We start from the raw sequence: 21,483 nt of genomic DNA, 5'->3' as shown, positions 1-21,483 counted from the left end.
CAGCATTCTAATTCTCAGTGTCAAAACAATTCTATGAAGATGTGCAGGGAGTATTTTCTCAAGCCGTTGAATTCAGAACAAGGATAGCAGAAAACTTCCAGCAGCCAAGGGATATGATTTCAGTGCTCCATACAGTTTTCCTAGCTCCTCTTCTCATTCTCTATAATGCTTCTCTTGGCCCATATACCCTCTCATTCCTCATTATTTAACATGTCATTTTTTTTTTTGTTAAGACATTGAATTCTCAAAAACAAAAATTCAGAAACACTTGGATGCCAACAAAAAAATTCTAAGCATAGAATGTTTGGGTTTTCTGGGTGTGAAGCCAAGGTGTGATGGCATGTGTGCATTTGGCTTAAAACTGGCAAAGTTTCCAAAACAGTAATCCTTCAGGCAAAGCATAGGCACAGAGCTTTGTATGCACAGCTGCAATGTGGAAAGGATCTCAGATGTTCACTACTGAAACTCAATGAGTCCTTTCAGCACAGTCTTGTCAGACACACCCATCATCATTGTGTCAAATGATGAGGACCCCCCCCCCAGTCACTTTCTCTCTTAATGCAACATATCTCACTGAATCGTTGTGAGCATATAACAGGGTGAGGCCATGTATGTGGTCTTGAGATACTTGCAGCAAAGGCAGGATATTAATAAATGCAGATAAATTAAGAACCTAAACATAAAATAACAGTGCTACTGGTGGAAGACAGTAAGTCTAGAGCAAAAGTAGACCATGTTGAGCAGATGGGGTAAGTTTGACTTTCCAAGTCTGCTCCCTCCCATCTTTGCCCAGGGCTGTGCAGAAGCAGATATGTGGCAACCTACCCATAGCCCCGTTGTCATTGGGACTGGCATGCACTGCTTATTCTCGCTCCAGTCCAATAAATTGCTCCTGGCTTAGTGTTTAGTTCAATACGCTTTAGGAGGAAATGCAAAAACTAAATATTTCTTAGGCATTTAAAAGCTAGCAGAAATATTTACCAACCTTAACAGAAAAATTGAACGCAGGTCCAATTTCATTGAAAGTGTTCACCGTCGAAGGTATGTGGTTATGCGAATAAACCTCATAAAAGTTCATTTGGGTAAACCTGAGCAGAAATAAGAGTATCAATAAGCATTCTTTTGGAAATCTTAGTGGGTGGTTTCTGTTTTTGTATTAAATCAGAGGCACTGAGTTCAGAAGCATATTTGGAAGCGATTTGTTTATATATTGGTTTATTTTTTTATTACACCATCATGGGAGATAAGCCTATCAGTGGCTATGAGCCATGATGGCTGTATACTGTGTCCGATATTGGCAGCAGTATACCTCTATATGCCATTTGCTTGGAATCACAAGTGGGAGAGTGCTGTTATACTCATGCCAGGCTTTTGGGATTCCTACAGGCATCTGGTTGGCTATTGTGAGAACAGGATGCTGGACTAGCATCCTTTGACCTGTTCTTTCAGGGTTGTTCTTAGTGAATGGCCAAAGTGTGGTGAACATCATTCACATGTTAATGCTGAAAATCCCAGATGACTTGTGTCACTGCCCAGAATTAAATATGTATTTCATTTTTTTTCCAGATGTACAGAAATGAACTGTGATACTCAACATTTAGATTACTGTCAACATTCATTGCTTGTGCCTTGAGTTCTTTTGGACACCCTTAAGTGCCAACATTTACCGGTATATTAGAATGTCAACAAATTGCTAAGTGTCAGACATTCGCTTGTACCAATAGCTTAATAAAAATGTCAACATTTCTATTACTTATGTGTCCTAATTTCTCTTTCCCCTATGGAGGCTAGAATCAAGATAAGGGTAAAGGTAAAGGTAAAGGTACCCCTGACCGTTGGGTCCAGTCGCGGACGACTCTGGGGTTGCACGCTCATCTCGCTCTATAGGCCGAGGGAGCCGGTGTTTGTCCACAGACACCTTCAGGGTAATGTGGCCAGCATGAGTAAGCTGCTTCTGGCGAACCAGAGCAGTGCACGGAAACGCTGTTTACCTTCCCGCCGGAGTAGTACCTATTTATCTACTTGCACTTGATGTGCTTTTGAACTGCTAGGTGGGCAGGAACTGGGACCGAACAATGGGCGCTCACCCTGTTGCAGGGATTTGAACCGCCCACCTTCTGATCGGCAAGCCCTAGGCTCTGTGGTTTACACCACAGCGCCACCTGCGTCCCTCGAATCAAGATAGGAAATCTCAATAGAACCATTAGACTGTCCCCAAGATTTTTCTTTCAGATCTGTTATTGGGGGGTGGGGGTGGGGATTCTCCTTAAAGCCACACCAGCAACTATGTGAGAAAATTAATGGAAATTAATTCATGGGGGTATGTGCCACTTTTATTATTAGTACAGATGATAAAAAGGGAAGATGCTATCTGCCAGAGAGGGTGCACTCAAGAGGGCACCTTTATGCATATGTGCTGGCTATATCCAGAAATAACTATTGGAGAGTAATACATTTATATATGTAAAATGTGTATTTTAATTATACCTGAATATTATGACTGAGGCCTGTATTTATTGTTTATATTTATATATAAGGCCTGTATTTATTGTTCCTTTTCACTTCCTTTAAAAAAAAAGTTTTTGTTGGTCGTTTTAGAGTTACCTTGTTAAGTGAACTTCTGCATCATAGCGAAGTGGAACTGTTAGGTTGGCCTGATTATTGGTATCATCCTCTTCATTGCTTGCACTATCAATAACAAAAAGAACTGCATATTTTAATTGCCTGATGCATTTATAAACACAGGCTGATAATAATACCTTAACTGTTGCTATAAGCTGCAAGTAACGTACTAAAAAATGTTATACGAAATATTATACTATACCTCAGAGCTTGAAAACGCAGAACAGCCAGATTCTGAAGATTTTTCAAATTAAAGTCAAAATGAACATCAAAAGATACCTACGAAAAACAGAGATAAAAGATGAAATTAAAATAAGCAAAGCTGCTTTCAATTAACGTTTATGACAATGACCTGGTTTGCACATAGCACTAAGCCAAATCATGGCTTATTAGAATGAATGAGCACCATAAGGAGACTGTGGTTCCTTCAGTGGGAATCTTATGGAGCCAATTTTTCACAATGGAAATGGAACTGGTTAGAATCAGGCATAGAGAGTTCTGGGATGCTTGTTCACATCAACAAAGCTACGATACACATGCATGAAGCCAAAGCTGGTTGTTTCTGCAAAACCTAGCATACATAGGAACTCTAAGAGATTACCTGTTGGCCTGTTTTAAACACAGGGTAGCTGATTTGGCAGACAACAAGCTGTTGGATAGTGGTCATCTGACATGAAACTTCAGTTCCATCTACCTAAAGGTAAAAAGCAGACATTTTTTCAGCGTTAAAGTGTAGAACAGAAACAGAGAATGCTTACATTATGATTTTAAAGGGTGGTTCTTGTGATATTAAGTTCAGTAGTGCTTAGTGGTTATAACACAGAGGAGGAGGAGGAGGAGGAGTTTGGATTTGATATCCCGCTTTATCACTACCCTAAGGAGTCTCAAAGTGGCTAACATTCTCCTTTCCCTTCCTCCCCCACAACGAATACTCTGTGAGGTGAGTGAGGCTGAGAGACTTTAGAGAAGTGTGACTAGCCCAAGGTCACCCAGCAGCTGCATGTGGAGGAGCAGGGATGCGAACACGGTTCCCCAGATTACGAGTCCACCGCTCTTAACCACTACACCACACTGGCTCATACACTGGGGTGGGAGAAAAAGTACACAAGTCAGTTGATCTTTCCACTAAGCGTTAAGTTGGCTGGCTCATTTCTTTCTTAAGCTTGGCAAACTGAATGACTAGAATTAGGTGCAATTCTAAAACACGGTTACTAGGGAGGAAGTCCCACTAAACTCAGTGGGACTTCTGAGTAAACATGTTTAGGACTATCACTGCACAGGTTTGATTTGTGACAAAATAGAACATTATGCAGTTTTCATATTTCAGGGCATACATTTTCAATGGTGAAGAGATTGGGTGGGACTCACACTAGCTAACAAAGGGGCATAAATCTAAAAGTGAGTACTCTTCTAAAAATAATAAGTGGTATCACTACTGCCAATGACAGCGGTAGAAACTGAAATAAACACGTACGGGTGAAGAAGATGAAGCAAAAAACAAGTTTTCGGAAAAAGCAATTTGAATTCTGGTGTTGTATGCATTTTCCTTCTGGTTTCTCAGTTTCACACTGAATATCAATCTTTTGTTCTTGCTGCTGATAACAAAGTGTTGTTTGCTGTTGCCAGGGAGGAAAAAAAAACAAAAAACAGAAACACACAGTTAATGTGGTTGAACTCGAGCCATATATATATATATATGTGTGTGTGTGTGTGTGTGTGTGTGTGTGTGTATGTAATACAAAGCCCAACCTGAAATGATGAACCAAGATGCAAAATTGGGTCTTACCCATTATTTGCTTTCTGTTGAACATCAAGCACAAGGTCCGTATTGCAGACTTCATCCTCACCGCAATCTTTAACAAACGGTATCTACAAAATAAAATTAAAATAAAATTTACAAATATTCCCATCTTCTTTGTTCGAGGTAGGGGGGGTGTCCATATTTCTTTTTGGTCTTCTTTGGGAGCAAGAGTGGGAAAGACATTTAGTGAATAAAAATGAAATAGAAATCCAAACAGCTGTTATTAGTTCTTAAGTGTCATCATAGGGGTCTCTATGGTTCTCTGTCTAATCTATGCAAATAAATTAACACATTTATAATTCTGTAACCCAACTCCTGCCCGAAGACTACTCAATTTTTTTGAACTATGTAAGTTCAAGAAAATATGCTCACTTCGCCTTACTTCGTATCATTTATTCTGCTTTTACTGTAATGAGGCTGACAAAGAGATGTTGAAAGTACTTAAGCCTCACACCACCCTCTCCAAATCCTTTACCTGTCTCCAAGTGTCTTTCCATGACCTCACCTGGGCTGCTTTAAAGTGTATCATGAGGTCCCCCCCGAAAATATAACTATTAATTTTTTTTAAGTGCTTTAATTAATTAAATAAATGAACCTCAACTTTAAATGGAAGTTGAGACTTTGGGGATTAGTGATGGGAAAGCTCCACTTAGATCTCAGTGGATCTAAATTCACACTTAGATCTCAATTCACACTCAGAAATAAACTGAGCTTCCCAACTCCTCCTTGGGTGGGTGGGGGAGGCAGGAAATGGCCCAGCTTTTTCCTGATTCAGTCTGAAATCAATTGAGAAATCACTCGCAATACATTTCAGTAGTGAGATTTAAGGAGACTACAGTTCTCTTTGTTTGACATGCTGCTGCTGCTGCTGAGCAGACATAAACTCGCCATTAAAGGCCGTCTTGTTCTGAGAGTGGTAGGTTGCTATTTGCTCCCACCAGACATTTTGCAAATGGATGGTAAGCCAGGAAGTATTCCCTGATGAAATTTTCAATGTGAGTTGGGTCAGGATTTGGGGGCTTGCAAAGCTGTTCTCAACCGAGGCATTGCTAGTCCCACAACCTTGTATCTGGGTCCAAAGAATGCTGACTCCTGTGCTTGTTCACAAATTCTCTATTTTTAGCCTAGTCACGGCACTGATGGATTTAGCCTATCAGTGCCACTAAAACAACCTACCGTATATACCCGAGTATAAGCCGACCCGAATATAAACCGAGGCACCTAATTTTCCTACAGAAACCTGGGAAAGCTTATTGACTCAAGTATAAGCCGGTTCACCTTTGCCGCTGTGGAGGAGGAGGAGGAACAAGCAGCCCGAAAGCAGCCCTTTGGGCTGCTCCTTCCTCTTCCTCCTTTGCAGAGTTTGCATTTATGCGAGCAGTTCAGGAATGGAACAAGCTGCCTTGGGAGAGTAAAGAACCGCCATTCTTGTACACTTCTTAAGGAATGGTTGACTGGGGAGAGTGCGTGGCAGCACGAGCGGAGAGAAAGGGCTTCTTTCTCGCCGCCCCCACCGGCCGCCTCACTCGAGTATAAGCCGAGGGCAGCTTTTTCAGCACAAAAAATGTACTGAAAAACTAGGCTTATACTCAAGTATATACAGTAGTTTTCTGTTACTATAGTGGGACTCATATTGATCACGTGTCAACTTATTGATTATGCAGCAAGAGTAATGTGTGTTAATATACTTACACTGTAAGTAACAGATGCAGGGGAAGTTTTATCAAGAGCAGGACTTGAACCAGGATTATTGAGGCCAATATCGACACGCACACCAAGAGAGTTGACAGCATCAGAAGGTTCCTATAAACACAAACATAGAAACACAAACCACCAACTGAAATCTGTTCAGTTAATATTTCTCATATACACAACTGCTGGCTGAGAATACCTGTAATTCAATGGTCCAAATGATCTGGCACTCTGATAAATAATATTAAAGATTTTTTTTTTTAATACACTGCATTCTGCCGAACATTTTGTTTTTGTAGAAGACTAACTTATAACAGTACTACCCCTTCCTACTTGTTGTTGTTGTTGTTGTTCAGTCGTTCAGTCGTGTCCGACTCTTCATGACCCAATGGACCAGAGCACACCAGGCACTCCTGTCTTCCCCCGCTTCCTTATCACAGTACTACCCCTTCCTAATTACGTTTACCCAAACCATGGGGAGTGGCTAAGTGATTGAACACAAGGCTCTAGTAAAGAGATGAAACTCCAGACTACAACTCCCATCGTTCTTAGCTGTTGGTCATCTTGTGTGGGACTGATGGGTGCTGCAGTCCAACACTATCTGGAGGGCCACAGGTCCCACACCCCTGCTTTAGCAGATCTGCTGGAAGGACCGCTTGGGGAAAGGCCACTGCTTTGCATTCATTTATCAAGTTAGATCTGAGAACTTGTCTACTCTGTAGTATCTGCATCAGATGGATGCATTCTCTGGATGACAACGCTTCAAAGGTGAGGTGACTGGTGAGAGAACCATTGTGGTGGAGGCACCCCAGTTGTGGGATATTGCATCCCAGAGGCCAACTGCTGGCACTTAGTTTTATCTTATTTCTTTCTTTGTTTCTTCATTCAATTTATACCTTAACCCTTCACCTCAAAGGATCCCAAGCTCAGGGCTGTCTTTACCCGAGGGTGCAAGGGGTACGGCACACCTGGGTGCCGAATTCTGAGTGGTGCCCACCACTGAAGCCGCATAAGCTCTTAACCGCAACCACCCCGGTGATTGCAGTCAATGGGTCGTTCCCGTTCTCTTTTGCGGAAGAGCTGCAGAATCAATGTATCCGGCGGCACCCCATAGTGGTGTCTTTCATTTTCACATGATTGCAAAAACGGAAAGACGGAGTTATCTCTGCCGCTTTTAATTTTTTCATGTTTGCTGCTCCCCTCCTTAAAAGCTCAACAACTTTGACTTGGCCCCCTAAAAAAGCTCAAGAACTTTGACCTGCTCCTCCCAAAAATGGGGGCGCTGGGCAGATCTTTGCATATGCTAAAGACGGCCCTGCCCAAGGTGGCTAACACCTCCACAATAAAAAATAAAAGCAGTTGCAGTTAAAAACATTATCTCATCTAGCTACCTCAGGGTAGCTGTGTTTTTAAGCCACCAAATGCCTAGACAGGGGTGTTTTTGTATTCTTCCTGAGTCAACAATTAGGGAGACAGGCGCACCACACACTGGAAACAGCATCCCACAAATTCCACTGAAAAGGCCCTGTCAGCACCAACTGGGCAGCCCCCAGTGGTAGCACCTCCTCTGCCAATCCTAAAGTCTGAGATGGTTGCTATTGATAGGAAGCCATGCAGCTTATATACAGTTGCCAGTGGAGCATTCCATCATATGGTCTCTCAATGGCCGTCTGAAGTTGTACAGGCAGACTAGCTGCAAGCTGCAATTGTTATCTGCTGTTTGTAAGGGCCAGGCCACAACCATTCATTTCTACAAATATGCATAACATACAGATCAGTTAGCTAATATCTACCTGGACATTAAAAACATGCTCCTTGCAGTTCTCCGTGGAGCGGACTAGGATATTATTCTGCAGATACCTCTCCTTATTTTCTTTAAACAATCCTCGAGAAGTCACTCGAGAGGACAAGAGATCAGCATCCAATGTCAGGTTGTATCTGATGTCTAAAAAGGAAAAAAAAGGTAAATATTTTTAAGGAGTCTGTTTGTTTATTGAGAAATTTATATCACACCCTTCTAATGCAAATGTATTACTCAGGGCAGCTTACAACAATAAAAAAACAACAACACAACTTCAAACATCAATTGAAAAACACTTCATATCTTCATGATCTTTTTTTTTAAAAGATTTTATTGGTTTTCCACAAAGACAGAACACAGAGACAATACAAAACAAATATAACATAAAACATTTACACCTAAACATAAACACATCTAAACTGGAACACCAGAACATCTCTTTACTTGTTTCGAAAAAGAAAAAAAAAATTTCTTGTTTTGAATCTTCTTGGGGTGACTTCCCCCGTTTTCTCTCCTTTGCTTTCAATGCTAATTTACTTTAATAACATCCATCTTTAAATTTAAAATCCATTATCATTATCCATTATCATTAAAATAGCCAAATAGACATCCATCTTCATGATCCTTTATAATTGCTCTTCGGCAGCCCAGTGAAACAGAAGACAAGAGAAAAATTGTGAAGGAAAAGGAATTTCAGCTAGTATGAATTGTCAAGAACACCAGATAAAATTATCTCTCCTACACAATTATTCAAGGAGCATCTGGTTACCCTACTGTGAAGGGGGGGGGAGCCGAAGTTCACATATATTTGTTCATACACAAATAACTGGAATATTCAGTACTTTACCTGCTCTGGTGATGCGCTGGTACTGTCCACAGAAGGACAAGCAATTTTGCACTTTTGATACAGCTTTTCAGTGGCACAACCACACATATCTCCTTTACTCTTTTATTTGCAATTATTTAAAATATTTCCATCCCAGCCTTAATCAAAAGTAAGAATTTTACTTAAATCAACAATGCAACCCTATACATGTCTACTCGGGAGTAAATGCCACTGAGTCTAGTGAAGCTTGTGCCCATAAGGGGATCTTGCAATTGCAGCCTTACAGTAGTAGATCATCCTGCCCCAACAAGTAGTACTCTTTAAAAAATAAATCATGTAAAACAAGACTGTAGAAATACTTACCCACTTGATTTGTCCTGTGAGCAGGTCTAAAGGTTGCACTGAAACATATGTGGAGAACTACCTCTGTATTCCTGTTTAGCAAGCTTATCTTCTTCGGTGTAGCTGATACATGTATAGACACAGCAGCAATACTCTGAGACCTGAAATACAAACAGGCAGATTTGCTTGTAAACTTAATTGCAAAAAAGAGAGACTTGTTCTGAGGAGGTATCTATCTAGAATTTATACAAAATAATAATAATCAACAGTCAATTAGGCTACATTCCTATACACACTTAATAGGGAGCAAGTCCCATAGAATATAATGGGACTTAAACCTCAGGCTAAACATGTATTCAACACTGAGTTGAATACCACCCTAAATTTATTTCTCTCATTCAGAATTAAGTTAGGGACTAGAAGAGAAGCAATAGGAGAATGGCCATTAAATATATTTGTTGCTTTAAAAAAAATAATCCACCTCTCACCAGAGTTGAATCACATTTCCATCAGAGCCGACAGATACATCAGTGATCCCATCACCATTTAAATCGCTATGGCCATCTATTGATCTTCCAAAATACTGGAGCTGCTGTCCAAACGCAGGGTCTGATCCCAAAATTTTCTGAGAAGAGAAATGTTTTATCAGGCATGTTGATGTTTTCAGTCACATACGCGTTATTTTGAGGATCCTCCCCTGCTCAAATGTTTCATATTAGCAATGAAGTCGTCATTATTGATTTCCACCATTGGCTTTTGAGTTGCTTTGAAAAGCACATGCATCTGACGAAGTAGTATCTAGCCTTGCAAACATAATTCCACAATCAATGTGTTGACCTTTAAAATGCCACAAGACCTTAACAGTAAATAAATAAATAAATAATCAATCAGTAGCTGTATGGTTAATCATTTCCACATTTTAAAAATTACTATACTACATTTATATTCCATTTTCCTCTGAGGAGCTCAAATTGGTGTACATTGTTCTCCCACCCCATTTTATCTGTGCTGAAAAACAGAAACTGAGCCAAGTCACACAATGAACTTCATAACCAATCCTATTAAGCAACCCTAATGAGAGGCTGGGGATTATTAGATCATTTGAGCACCACCAGATCTGAGGTCCTATTGGATGGGTCTCCTCATCTGATCTTAAACTACAGCAAGGTTCACATGGGAATAGGAACTAGGATTTGCAATGAAAGATTTTGTTCCTCAAAGTCATACAACGTAATGACAGAAAAGGCCCCATAAAACATGCAAGATAACAACAAAAAGAGAGGACAAATAACCATGCTCAGAGCCTGGACAAAGCTCTAAATCAGGGTTGGGGAATCTGTGGTCCACCAAATATTGCTAGACCCTAGCTCCCCTCAGTCCCAGCCAAGATAGTCAATGACTGGGTATGACTGTTCAGACCAGGGTATAGCAAGACCTAATCTATTTGTTGTTGTTGTTTAGTCATTTAGCCGTGTCCGACTCTTCGTGACCCCATGGACCAGAGGACGCCAGGCACTCCTGTCTTCCACTGCCTCCTGCAGTTTGGTCAGACTCATGTTGGTAGCTTCGAGAACACTGTCCAACCATCTCGTCCTCTGTCATCCCCTTCTCCTTGTGCCCTCAATCTTTCCTAACATCAGGGTCTTTTCCAGGGAGTCTTCTCTTCTCATGAGGTAGCCAAAGTATTGGAAACTCAGCTTCAGGATCTGTCCTTCCAGTGAGCACTCAGGGCTGATTTCCTTCAGAATAGAGAGGTTTGATCTTCTTGCAGTCCATGGGACTCTCAAGAGTCTCCTCTAGCACCCTAATTCAAAAGCATCAATTCTTTGGCGATCAGCCTTCTTTATGGTCCAGCTCACTTCCATACATCACTACTGGGAAAACCATAGCTTTAACTATACGGACCTTTGTCAACAAGGTGAAGTCTCTGCTTTTTAAGATGCTGTCTAGGTTTGTCATTGCTTTTCTCCCAAGAAGCAGGCATCTTTTAATTTCATGACTGCTGTCACCATCTGCAGTGATCATGGAACCCAATAAAGTAAAATCTCTCACTGCCTCCATTTCTTCCCCTTCTATTTGCCAGGAGGTGATGGGACCAGTAGCCATGAGCTTAGTTTTTTTGATGTTGCGCTTCAGATAGCATTCTGTAAAAAAAGTAATTTACCTGGGAATATTTAGTGTGTATTGTCCTCTGTTTACCATTGTAAATGTAGATAGCACCAGCATTCTGGTTTTCTAGTAGCGCTCCAACTATCACATCATTGAAACCATCCAAATCGATATCTGAGGCAACAGTGATAGCAGATCCATACCGAGCGTTTTCAGTCGCTTGAGGGCCTTCTAGAAGTTCTTGTTTGCCCAAAATGCCCTTAGAGAAAAGGTCAAAGAAAGAGGGGGGGATCTTGCATTAGAGTTTTATGAAACACACTAGACAAATATTATTGAACCTGAATGCAATTCTTTGAAAAAGAAATGGAATTCCCTAGTTCTTACAAAATAGAAAAATCAGATGTGGAAATTCTTATTCCCTTTTCTATTTTTGTTGCGCCAACTATAAAGGAAGTCCTAAAAACAGACACAAGTAATAAAAACTTTCCATTAAGCATCTCAGGAATTATTGCTAAGATAAGTAGCTTCTGCATACCGGTACTTCCCAATATTATCAGTAATTATTGCTGTCTGCATCAAATAGTGCAGTCATTCTACCAGGCTCATTGATCCAACTAAGCAAGGGGACTGTTTAAATGAAAGGCATCTTCAGTGGGTTGAAGGATATTGTGTTCAAATGGGTCTCGTGCTGCTCCATTCATTCCAAGAGCTCACCAAATGTGCAGAAAGCTTGAATTGTTATTATTTTTAAAAAACACACACTTAAAAACACTTATCAGCTATTTGCAAGGAGTAACAAGGAGTGGATTTCATCTCCCCATTCTCCCTTGCCCATTAGTAGAATTTCAAACATTTTGAAAGGTATCCATGCATGTAGTTACCCCATGTGCTATGGATGAGAGCCAAATGGAATTTCTGGATTATCCATAGTCTTTTGGAAAACATCAGAGCTTTGAGCTACTCTCTTGGCATCCCAATATATTTTATGTACCTTTCTGACTGAAAACATATAGACTCTCCCTTCTTCTTTTTTCAACTCATTCATGAACATTGGTGCGCCAACCAAGAGCACATCTGTTACTGAATCTCCATTAACGTCCACGGAACATAGTACACTACCAAAGTAGGAACCAATCTGGAATGATAGAACATTTTTTATCAGACGGTGCATGTAAGTGCCAGTTACAGCCACACACTGTAGTCGGATTTGTGCAGACAAGATACACAACTTTGGAAAGGGAAACTCGTAATGCAAGTAAACACCAGTTTTAAACCCTACTCGCGGCAGCAAGTGCCTGTGTCATTTATACATATATAACGCAAACAAGAAAACTCAATGCTAACTTCTGCACTTGCCTGCTCTCCTCTTTGAGAATGAACAATAGTTACATTGCCGTGGGCATCAATCTCATAAACCACCACTCTGCCAGTGTAGTTGGACCGTGGAGCACCAGCAACAAAATATACAGTGTTTTCCGCTGAAAGAACAGCAACAGAATAACCTGAAAAGGAAATTCATAGTTATCGTTATCAAGTAACAGTGGTGCAGTTGTTCAAAAAGGCAACTGAGCATGAAAAGTATTCTAAAAGTGAAATGTAGATTCTATTTCGGTTGCTGCATGCCAAGGTCCTTATGACTTCTGGTCCAGCTACAGAAAGGAGGTTCTGATTAGCTGCAAACTTTACTGAAAAAAAAAACTTCACAGGGAGCATTGCTGGCTGACCTAACCACTCTGATACATATATTTTAGGACAAGTGATGATATGGGACCATTCACATTAAATGCCAGGCTCTGAAACAGATGGAACAATGGAGCTGGGGGTGTTTTGTCCCCCCTACATACAGCTTCATGTTCTCTGTCATGTGGAACACAGCTGCATTCAGGAAGACCCATGTCAAGACACACAAGCACAGCAGCACTATTAACACACATGTGACGACTCCATAGCCCTTATGTGAGACACTGGGGGACCTCCATTCTTATCCTGAATGGACCAGGAAGTGGAGTGCCACTTTATTTCTAGTTTGACAAATACACAATTTACTACCCCATGATTTTATGGGTCTTTTTCTTTCCCAGACTCTGGGCTTTAGGAACCTTAAGTACCCAATTTTGACAATATTTCCTACTCCCTGAAGCCCATTGTATCTGCTGAAAAGCTGTTTCTGGCTTCTTTGAAATCCTCTGGAACAGTACAGGTCTTGGCTTGGGGAGAGGGGCTGCAATAAGTAAGAGGGATTGGCAAAAATTGGATGTCCTGCTTTTTGTGAGTGGAAGTGCTTTCTGCTAGCGCAAAGTTATCCACCAGACACAGCCCTTACTTAGCTGCCACATAATCCATTTTATAGCTTTTGCCTCCACTATTTCTATATTGATTATTTCTTGTCCAGAGTCTTGATCTGAGAACTCTTTACAGTTTTAGCAAGCTTACGGATGCATATAGGACTTGGTAACATCTAAGAAAATAGCTCTGAAGTCCATAATGTTTTCCCCATTAGAATATTTAATCATAGAAATCAGGAAATAGAATTCTCTATCACTTGCCAATATAATTCTGAAGTGACTGCCTTATGAGATGCATTTTGTACTTGAAAACTACATGAATTATCAAGGACCCCCATGAGTCTGCAGGCTCTCTCCTTCAAAAGGCATGTAGATAAGAGTCAAAGCAAGTTCCTAACACCCATACTGAATGCTTGAAACTTCTGGCAACAGTTCCCAAGTTCAAGTATCTAAAAAAAGAATGCTCTGGAATGATAAATCTTTAACTGGCTTTCCACAGTTCTAAAGCAGGAATGTGATAAAGAGTATCCAAGCACATTTGATAAATATTTCACTCTGCCCTTTGAACCACCATCCTCACCTAAATAGGAGGTATGATTTCTGTCTTGCAAAACTTTTTCAAATGCTTCTTTGGGAAATATAGTAGCTTGTTTTGCTGTCTCCTGTACCACCGTTCCGGTCCACTCATAGGCCCCCACAGCACCCAGCATCAGAACTTCCTTAAGAGAAAGCAAAACAAAGGCAAACGGGAATTAAAACATACTCAGGTATTTTCAGTTAATCAATGACACAAGAGGCAATGACACATCCCCAACACAAGTAGTTTTCAATATACTTCTCTACTTATACATTTCTATCGTTTTGTATTTCTATACCATTCTAAAAGTTTCTTCTTCAAGGAAAAAAAAATATAGTATTGTTGGTAATGTAAGTTAATGCGGTGTTGGTTTATAAGCTGTTCATTACCTTTTGCTGCAAGTATGAGGCACTGAAGCCCACTTGTGACATTTCCATCTGGAATAAATCACCTTGATCAGTACCTGGTGGGGGGGGGAGAAATGATGTTTACTCGTATGTCTATCACCCCAGTAACAAATAAATTTCGTGACACACTGAATTCAGTAGGTGAGAAACCTGTGCCTCCCCAGATGTTGTTGGATTCCAGAACCAGCCAGCATGGTCAAAAGCCAAGGATGATGGGGGGTTTGTAATACAGCAACATCTGGAAAGTAACATATTAGCTCGTCCGGGATAAGATTGATTAGTAGAAAGGGAAACTCTTTATTTTAGTACCTTCTATGCTGAAAATTCGCTCTCCCAACGTTCCTGCTTCTTCTAAAAGTGCCGCCTCAGATGACACATTAAAGAAATATTTTGATGTGGGAACACTGGCAATTCCTTTGATTTCTTTGATAAAATTTTCAATTTTCATGTCTTGTCTAATTAAGTATCCTAATACCTTGAAAAAAAGAGAAAGAATGATCATGTGAATTTTAACAAGAAGCATTCAGATACATCTGTATTTGTAATGATTATGTACTTGTTACAGAACATTTTTGTCTCCATTTTGTCCCTTCACACAACCTCTACTGGATATGGCAGATCAGGTGAAAAGGGCTGTCTACCCAGTCACCACATGCTAACCCAGTGGTGAGCATGTGGGGGGGTACATGCATTTGGAGGGGAAGTGACTTGCTAAAGGAAATCACACTTTTCTTACTACCTCTGCCTCCTGTTACTACTTCTGTCTCTGTACCGCGTACTTCTCTGATAAGGTCACACTGGAAAAAAGGATAGCTAAATGCACTTGAAGGACATTTCAGTACCTGTGCAGATCTCAATATTGCTTCACGTGTGCCTCACTATAAATTATTTCCTTGTGTGAACCACAATCAGGGAAACTTTTAAAAATGTGGCATTTTCCTGATGTGGTTAGATTTAACGTTTTTACCATCAGCTGTCGAGGTTACAATTAAGTGTGTCACACAAAAAGATAACTGTGGAGATGAATACACAAAGCATCTCTTTTGACTGAAATGAATATAGAAGACCACACTGAAGAGTTCTGTATGAAGAATGCAGCATCTATAGAGCTATGAACTTGACAAATGCATATTGGGGATGAACATATATTTCAGTTTCAGTTTCTCTGTGCTTCCCATTTTTCCAATCTTAAAAGTGCAGTTCACCCCATTTCCGCACCAATTTGCAAATTTTTGGTTCAAAAGTATGCGTGAAAATTCAAAAGCATTTTCATTCACATTTCTCCTAATATGTACATATATGGATGCAACTATCTCAAATATATACATGTTTACAAGCAAGTTCTCCTAATATAATGCAATTTTGTATGATAGTTTCACTGATACCCGTGTACATGAATCTTTCTGCACAGTTTGGGTTCTGATGGATAGCTGTAGTCCAGGGGTGAACAACTCCCAAGAGACTGAGATCTACTCACAGAGTTAAAAACTGACAGTGATCTACCCTCTTTTTTTGGGTTCAGGTCAAGGTTGTTGAGCTTTTTAAGGAAGGAGGAAGGCCCATTTGGGGGGGGGGGTCGGGTCAAAGTTGTTGAGCTTTTCAGGGAGGAGGTAAAATGTTGAGCTTTTTTTAGGGGAGCCACAGTTGTTCAGCTTATTTGGGGAGAGCCAGAGCCAATGATCTACCAGTGATCTACCGCAGACGTCCAGTGATCTACCGGTAGATCAAAATCTACCTGCGTGTAGTGCATCTTGCTTATTGGTTTGGGAAGTGTGAACTAGGCAGGTTTGCATGGAAATGTGACTCAAACAATTCCACCCAATCCCTTATGAATATTCCTCAAATTCTAGACTCATTGTCACAATTATTTTAGTCCCCTTGTAATCCATGCATTAAAGAAAGTAAGGGGAGGGGCTAAAGTTACAGTCGCAATAATGAAAGCCTTACTTACTGCTATGCCAAACCTAGTGATGTTGTCCTCATTACATTTAGTTATCACTTCTTGCATACTCGAGCCATCATGTGATTCACCATCTGTCACAACAACCATGACTTTAGAGGCTGCTGGCCGCCCACCAGCTTCTTTTGAGAAAGCGTTACGTCTGTAAGGAAGAAGAAAAGAAGAGTTTGGATTTGATACCCTGCTTTTCACTACCCGAAGGAGTCTCAAAGCGGCTAACATTCTCCTTTCCCTTCCTCCCCCACAACAAACACTCTGTGAGGTGGATGAGGCTGAGAGAGTTCAAAGAAGTGTGACTAGCCCAAGGTCACCCAGCAGCTGCATGTGGAGGAGCGGAGACACGAACCCGGTTCCCCAGATTACGAGTCCACCGCTCTTAACCACTACACCACACTGGCATGTGTGATTTACTATGTACAAATACTGCTTTTTAGACATGCTTTCACTTAGTACTTTTACCACCAACAGAGTGAAGCTGCAGAAAAACAGCGTCACTACAAAACCCTTAGCTGATATCAAGTACATTTGCATTCAAAGTAGTATTCAAACATTGTTTTAATTTACTCTCACATACAGATATGGATATAGATATGGCAGTGATAGAGTTGTTGTGTTTTAAATAAAAAAGAGGATCTCTATTTAGCTGAGTGTCAGCTGCTATTCGGTGTGCTTTACCTGGCATATTCAATTGCGCCGAATGTATTCGTTTGGACCCCTCCATCCTGAAAGGTTTCTGACATTGCATGTACAACATCTTCTTTATCTTGGTAGGTACTCAGGTTGAACACTACTCTTGGGTAAACACCATATTGAATCAAGCCTACCTAAAATTTCAGATAAAATTAAGAGGAAAAAGTATTACAGTACTAACTAAATAAATCAGTGCAATACATCTATAAACTCGAGTTCCCATCAGCTCCATGTCACAGATTGTTCCACGGCGTTGTAGCAGAGAAGTGCAAAAGCCACAGGTTCTTTAGTGCAGTATTGTTTTAATGTGAGCTATATACATACAGACAGTTCATACTAGGACAACTTCACTCTCACTCTCTCTGACTCCACTCTACACCACCACGCCCTGCTTAACAGGTTCCCCTTTAATACAAGACAACAGCCAATCATCTGTTGGCCCACTTTGCTGAGTCACTCTGACACAGTAAGATTGCAGGTCTATTGCATCAGCTTCCTTTACTTTACATGAAAGCTCAAGCCTGCAGACTTACTGAGCTATACAACACTCTATGTATCCCGACACTCCAGCCAGCATTGCCAATGGTCAGGGAAGATTGAAGTTCTAAATTCAGCAGAATCTTGGGGGGGGGGACGACCACATGTTCCCCACCCCTAACATTAAAAAAATGAAGATTTACACTGCCAACTCATACATAATGGGCTGTACCCACCCCCATAAGGCATGGCACCTCATTTTGCTGACCCTACCCCCCGTGGCCCAATTCTACGCACCTGAGTTTTTGTGGGACCTATATCTAAACCTCGAACAAACTTTTTCAAAAAATCCGATACAGCATGCCAGGGATGAATGCTGTTTGACTCGTCACATACCACCACAACATCTATGGGGGAAGAACATTCTGCAAAAGAAGGGGATAGAAAAAGTCTGAGCCAGTTACTTTAGCAGCATGGTCTCTTGTCTCGTTTTTAAAGCAAGTGCATTGCTTACTGAATCATACTTAAGTACTTACTTTGCACAGCAGGGGAGAAACTTCTCATGATCTGGAAACTTGGGCCAAACTCAGAGCAGATCCCTGTTGCATAGTACTGGCTCCCACACTGCTGTGCCCACAATGGGCCGCAAGTCTTTAAAAAGAAGAAGAGGAGGAATAAGTCTTTAGAAGCACCTATTACAACAAATGTGGGACAGAAATATTGCACTGGAAGGTGCATCTCTCCCGCAATACATGGCTGGACCACCCATGCACGAGTGCTCCACATGTTAGGCAAAGGTAAAGGACCCCTGGACGGTTAAGTCCAGTCAAAGGCGATTATGGGGTTGCAGTGCTCATCTCGCTTTCAGGCCAAAGGAGCCAACGTTTGTTCACAGACAGCTTTCTGGGTCATGTGGCCAGCATGACTAAACTGCTTCTGGTGCAACGGAACACCATGACAGAAACCAGAGTGCACGGAAACGCCATTTACCTTCCCGCTGCAGCGGTACCTATTTATCTACTCGCACTGGTGTGCTTTTGAACTGCTAGGTTGGCAGGAGCTAGGACAGAGAAACAGGAGCTCACCCCGTCGTGGGGCCTCAAACCGCCAACTTTCTGATCAAGAAGCCCAAGACACTCAGTAGTTTAGACCACAGCGCCACCTGCGTCTCTACATGTATCTTTGACATGTATATTGGATAGCTTCTAATATTGAGCATACTCAGGAATCAAAGGTTTTGTGTCTCCTTTGTAAGAAATGCATAGCTTTTGTGCATTCTGCAATTTGAAGCAACAAATAATTCAAATGTGAACAAAGTGCAATTCCTGGGGAATCTGCACCTGGTTTTGCAGTTCCTGTAAGGGCAAAATCTGAGCCCTAAGCCAGACCATAGGTTTCAATCAGTTAGTGGTTCCAGGTTCAGTTAAGCATTGGATCCCCGCTGTTTATTTAAAATATGTTTCATCACTTTTTCAGGCTTCAACATGCAAGAGCAGGGCAATACACAGGAGCCTCAATTACCAAGCATACGGTATACTTTTAAGTAGCTGCTGTGTAAAACCTGTTAATAAGAATCTCAGTTAAGGGCAACACTGAAGAGGAAGGTCTAAATGCCTGTACAAATGTGCACCAGTCAATGGGAAGGGATTCCATAGCTCTGGGGCCACCACCAAGAAGGTCACACCAACAGCTTAGCTTAACGTAATGGTGGGCTTTCGAGAAGGACCCCCTGAAACAGATATTAGCAGATAGGCAGGATTGTATGGCTGACAGAGGCCTTTAAGCTAGTATTTTCTGCACCTTGTCAATGATCATCTAGTGAACCATTTTACATGATAAATGGCTCTGAACGATGCGTGGCTTGCTGCACTAGTCCTTGACGCTATGGCATGACACTACACATTTCTCAGTTCAACACTATAAACATTGCATACTTCAAGACATTGATAAAGGAGATCCTCACCTCTTAGCATACTGGCTGCATCCACAAATCATGCTAGAGCTAAAATACTTTGGAAATTAATCCAAGCCTGCATTGAAAACCATTTGGTTCATTCTTATCACAGCAGTTCCCAGGAGAGTAATTTCAGAAAATTTTTTTATCCCTGATAATCAGAAGCCTTAGCCTTTCAGACCTAAAATACAGTATATTAGCGGCAAATAACACAGCCCTTGGGTCTTGCTCACACATGTTAGGAATCTAAAATAGCTACCATCTCTGTACTTCATACCAACTACATACACAGCCAGTGTGGTGTAGTGGTTAAGAGCGGTGGACTCGTAATCTGGTGAACCGGGTTCGCTTCCCCGCTCCTCCACATGCAGCTGCTGGGTGACCTTGGGCTAGTCACACTTCTCTGAAGTCTCTCAGCCCCACTCACCTCACAGAGTGTTTGTTGTGGGGGAGGAAGGGAAAGGAGAATGTTAGCCGCTTTGAGACTCCTTCGGGTAGTGATAAAGTGGGATATCAAATCCAAACTCTTCAAACCAACTCTAATGTACTTGCAGAGCAGTAAAAAGCTATGCATCTCAAAGTAGATATTAGGTTAAGCTGCACTGTTGCCTCACAACTTCAGCACCCTGTTCAAGACCTGTGAAAGGTGATGCCCCATTTTGGTGATTTCTAGTAGACTCTGCAAGTGGGGATTATGTTTGCCCCACTTACCAGCAACAGCAGCCCTGACGTTCCTTCAGCTGCTGGGCACAATTTTGTATCATACTCACAAGCCACAGAGTGAGGGCAGGATACATTGTCCTCATTCAAATTGGGTCCAGATGGTATTGGCATGAAGCCAAATCAGAATGAGGCCAACAGTTCTTGCCCTAATTCTGGCATCTTGTAGGCAAAGGAGGAAAATGTCCATCAGCAGTGGAGAGTAGGATTGTTGCCACCACCAGAGCCCCAAGCAGGCAGCAGAAAAAACCAGGAAGGGCACTTCCATTAAATCTTTCATGCCCCCACACCCCAAATCCATTTCAAATCAGTAAAGGTCACCTGAAATCGTTTGTCTCAGCCATAGATAGTTCCCCACCACCCTGAAATTTCTTTCACATTAACTGGAACTGGCCAGAAGATGGCATCATTCTAGCGAGCTTATACTAGTAAGTTCTCCATTACTTCAATTCACTGGATTTTTTTATGAGGACCAGCAATAAACAAGTTCAGCCCTAACCTTTCAGATCATGCCATGCTTTGTAAAAGCCCAAGAACAGCTGTAGGTGTAGCCACACACCCCCCGAATCAAATCTACAATCAGGGGTGTAATTAATTATTGGGCGAAAGTATTCTGCAAGTCTGACATTCTTCTATAGCTCTCCTGCAGCCCTCCCCGACTTGGTGCCCTCAATATATTTTGGATCACAGCTTCCATCATGCTGGCTAGGGCTGATAGAAGTTGTAGTTTAAAACAGATGAGGGGCAACATGTTGGGGAAGGCTGCTTTGTTGGAGAATGGGTTACATTTACTCCTTCCTGTGCAGCAATACTTTCTGGGAAATGTCCTGCTTCTTCCCTTAGAAAGGAAGTTAATATACATTTTTCTTATTCACAGATCACTTAGATTACAATCCTTAGCACCCCAGTGAACCCCACTGTAGTCTGAGGGACTCACTTCTGAGTGTATAGGATTGCATTGTAACAGTGCAGTCCTATAGTATTGTTCCCTGAAGTAAGTTCCACTGAGTTCCGTGGGGGGTCACTCCCTTGTTAAGCATATTGAGGGTCGTGTCCTTAAGCTCTTTTGTTGTTTTAACACAGGGATGGGAAAGCTGCGTCCTTCCAGAACTTACTGGACCCCAACTCCCATCCACCCCAGCCAGCAAGGCCAATGATCAGGGATGATGGGAGCTGTAGTCTAGCAACACCTGGAGGGCCACAGCTCCCCCAGCCCTCTT

General features: G+C 41.5%; 1 protein-coding gene across 1 annotated transcript in view; it reads right to left on the bottom strand.

The window, feature by feature from the left end:
- Positions 1–21,483, bottom strand: part of ITGA2 (integrin subunit alpha 2) — a 58,775-nt gene that overhangs the window by 11,556 nt on the left and 25,736 nt on the right. Inside the window, exons 5-24 of the mRNA XM_033163930.1 lie at positions 18,126–18,240; positions 17,887–18,014; positions 17,098–17,246; positions 16,414–16,564; positions 14,772–14,937; positions 14,445–14,518; positions 14,059–14,197; positions 12,550–12,695; positions 12,185–12,328; positions 11,249–11,452; positions 9,573–9,709; positions 9,106–9,245; positions 7,909–8,060; positions 6,116–6,226; positions 4,409–4,491; positions 4,097–4,238; positions 3,224–3,316; positions 2,825–2,901; positions 2,605–2,688; positions 986–1,088 (exon numbers count right to left, since the gene is read on the bottom strand). Coding sequence (XP_033019821.1) covers positions 986–1,088; positions 2,605–2,688; positions 2,825–2,901; positions 3,224–3,316; positions 4,097–4,238; positions 4,409–4,491; positions 6,116–6,226; positions 7,909–8,060; positions 9,106–9,245; positions 9,573–9,709; positions 11,249–11,452; positions 12,185–12,328; positions 12,550–12,695; positions 14,059–14,197; positions 14,445–14,518; positions 14,772–14,937; positions 16,414–16,564; positions 17,098–17,246; positions 17,887–18,014; positions 18,126–18,240 — 2,538 coding nt within the window. The remainder of the gene's footprint in view (positions 1–985; positions 1,089–2,604; positions 2,689–2,824; positions 2,902–3,223; positions 3,317–4,096; positions 4,239–4,408; positions 4,492–6,115; positions 6,227–7,908; positions 8,061–9,105; positions 9,246–9,572; positions 9,710–11,248; positions 11,453–12,184; positions 12,329–12,549; positions 12,696–14,058; positions 14,198–14,444; positions 14,519–14,771; positions 14,938–16,413; positions 16,565–17,097; positions 17,247–17,886; positions 18,015–18,125; positions 18,241–21,483) is intronic.

The sequence above is a fragment of the Lacerta agilis genome, chromosome 11 (assembly GCF_009819535.1).
Source record: "Lacerta agilis isolate rLacAgi1 chromosome 11, rLacAgi1.pri, whole genome shotgun sequence".
Classification (NCBI taxonomy): Eukaryota; Metazoa; Chordata; class Lepidosauria; order Squamata; family Lacertidae; genus Lacerta; species Lacerta agilis.
The sequence above is the reverse complement of the archived record's forward strand: the minus strand, read 5'-3'. Positions and strand labels throughout refer to the sequence as shown.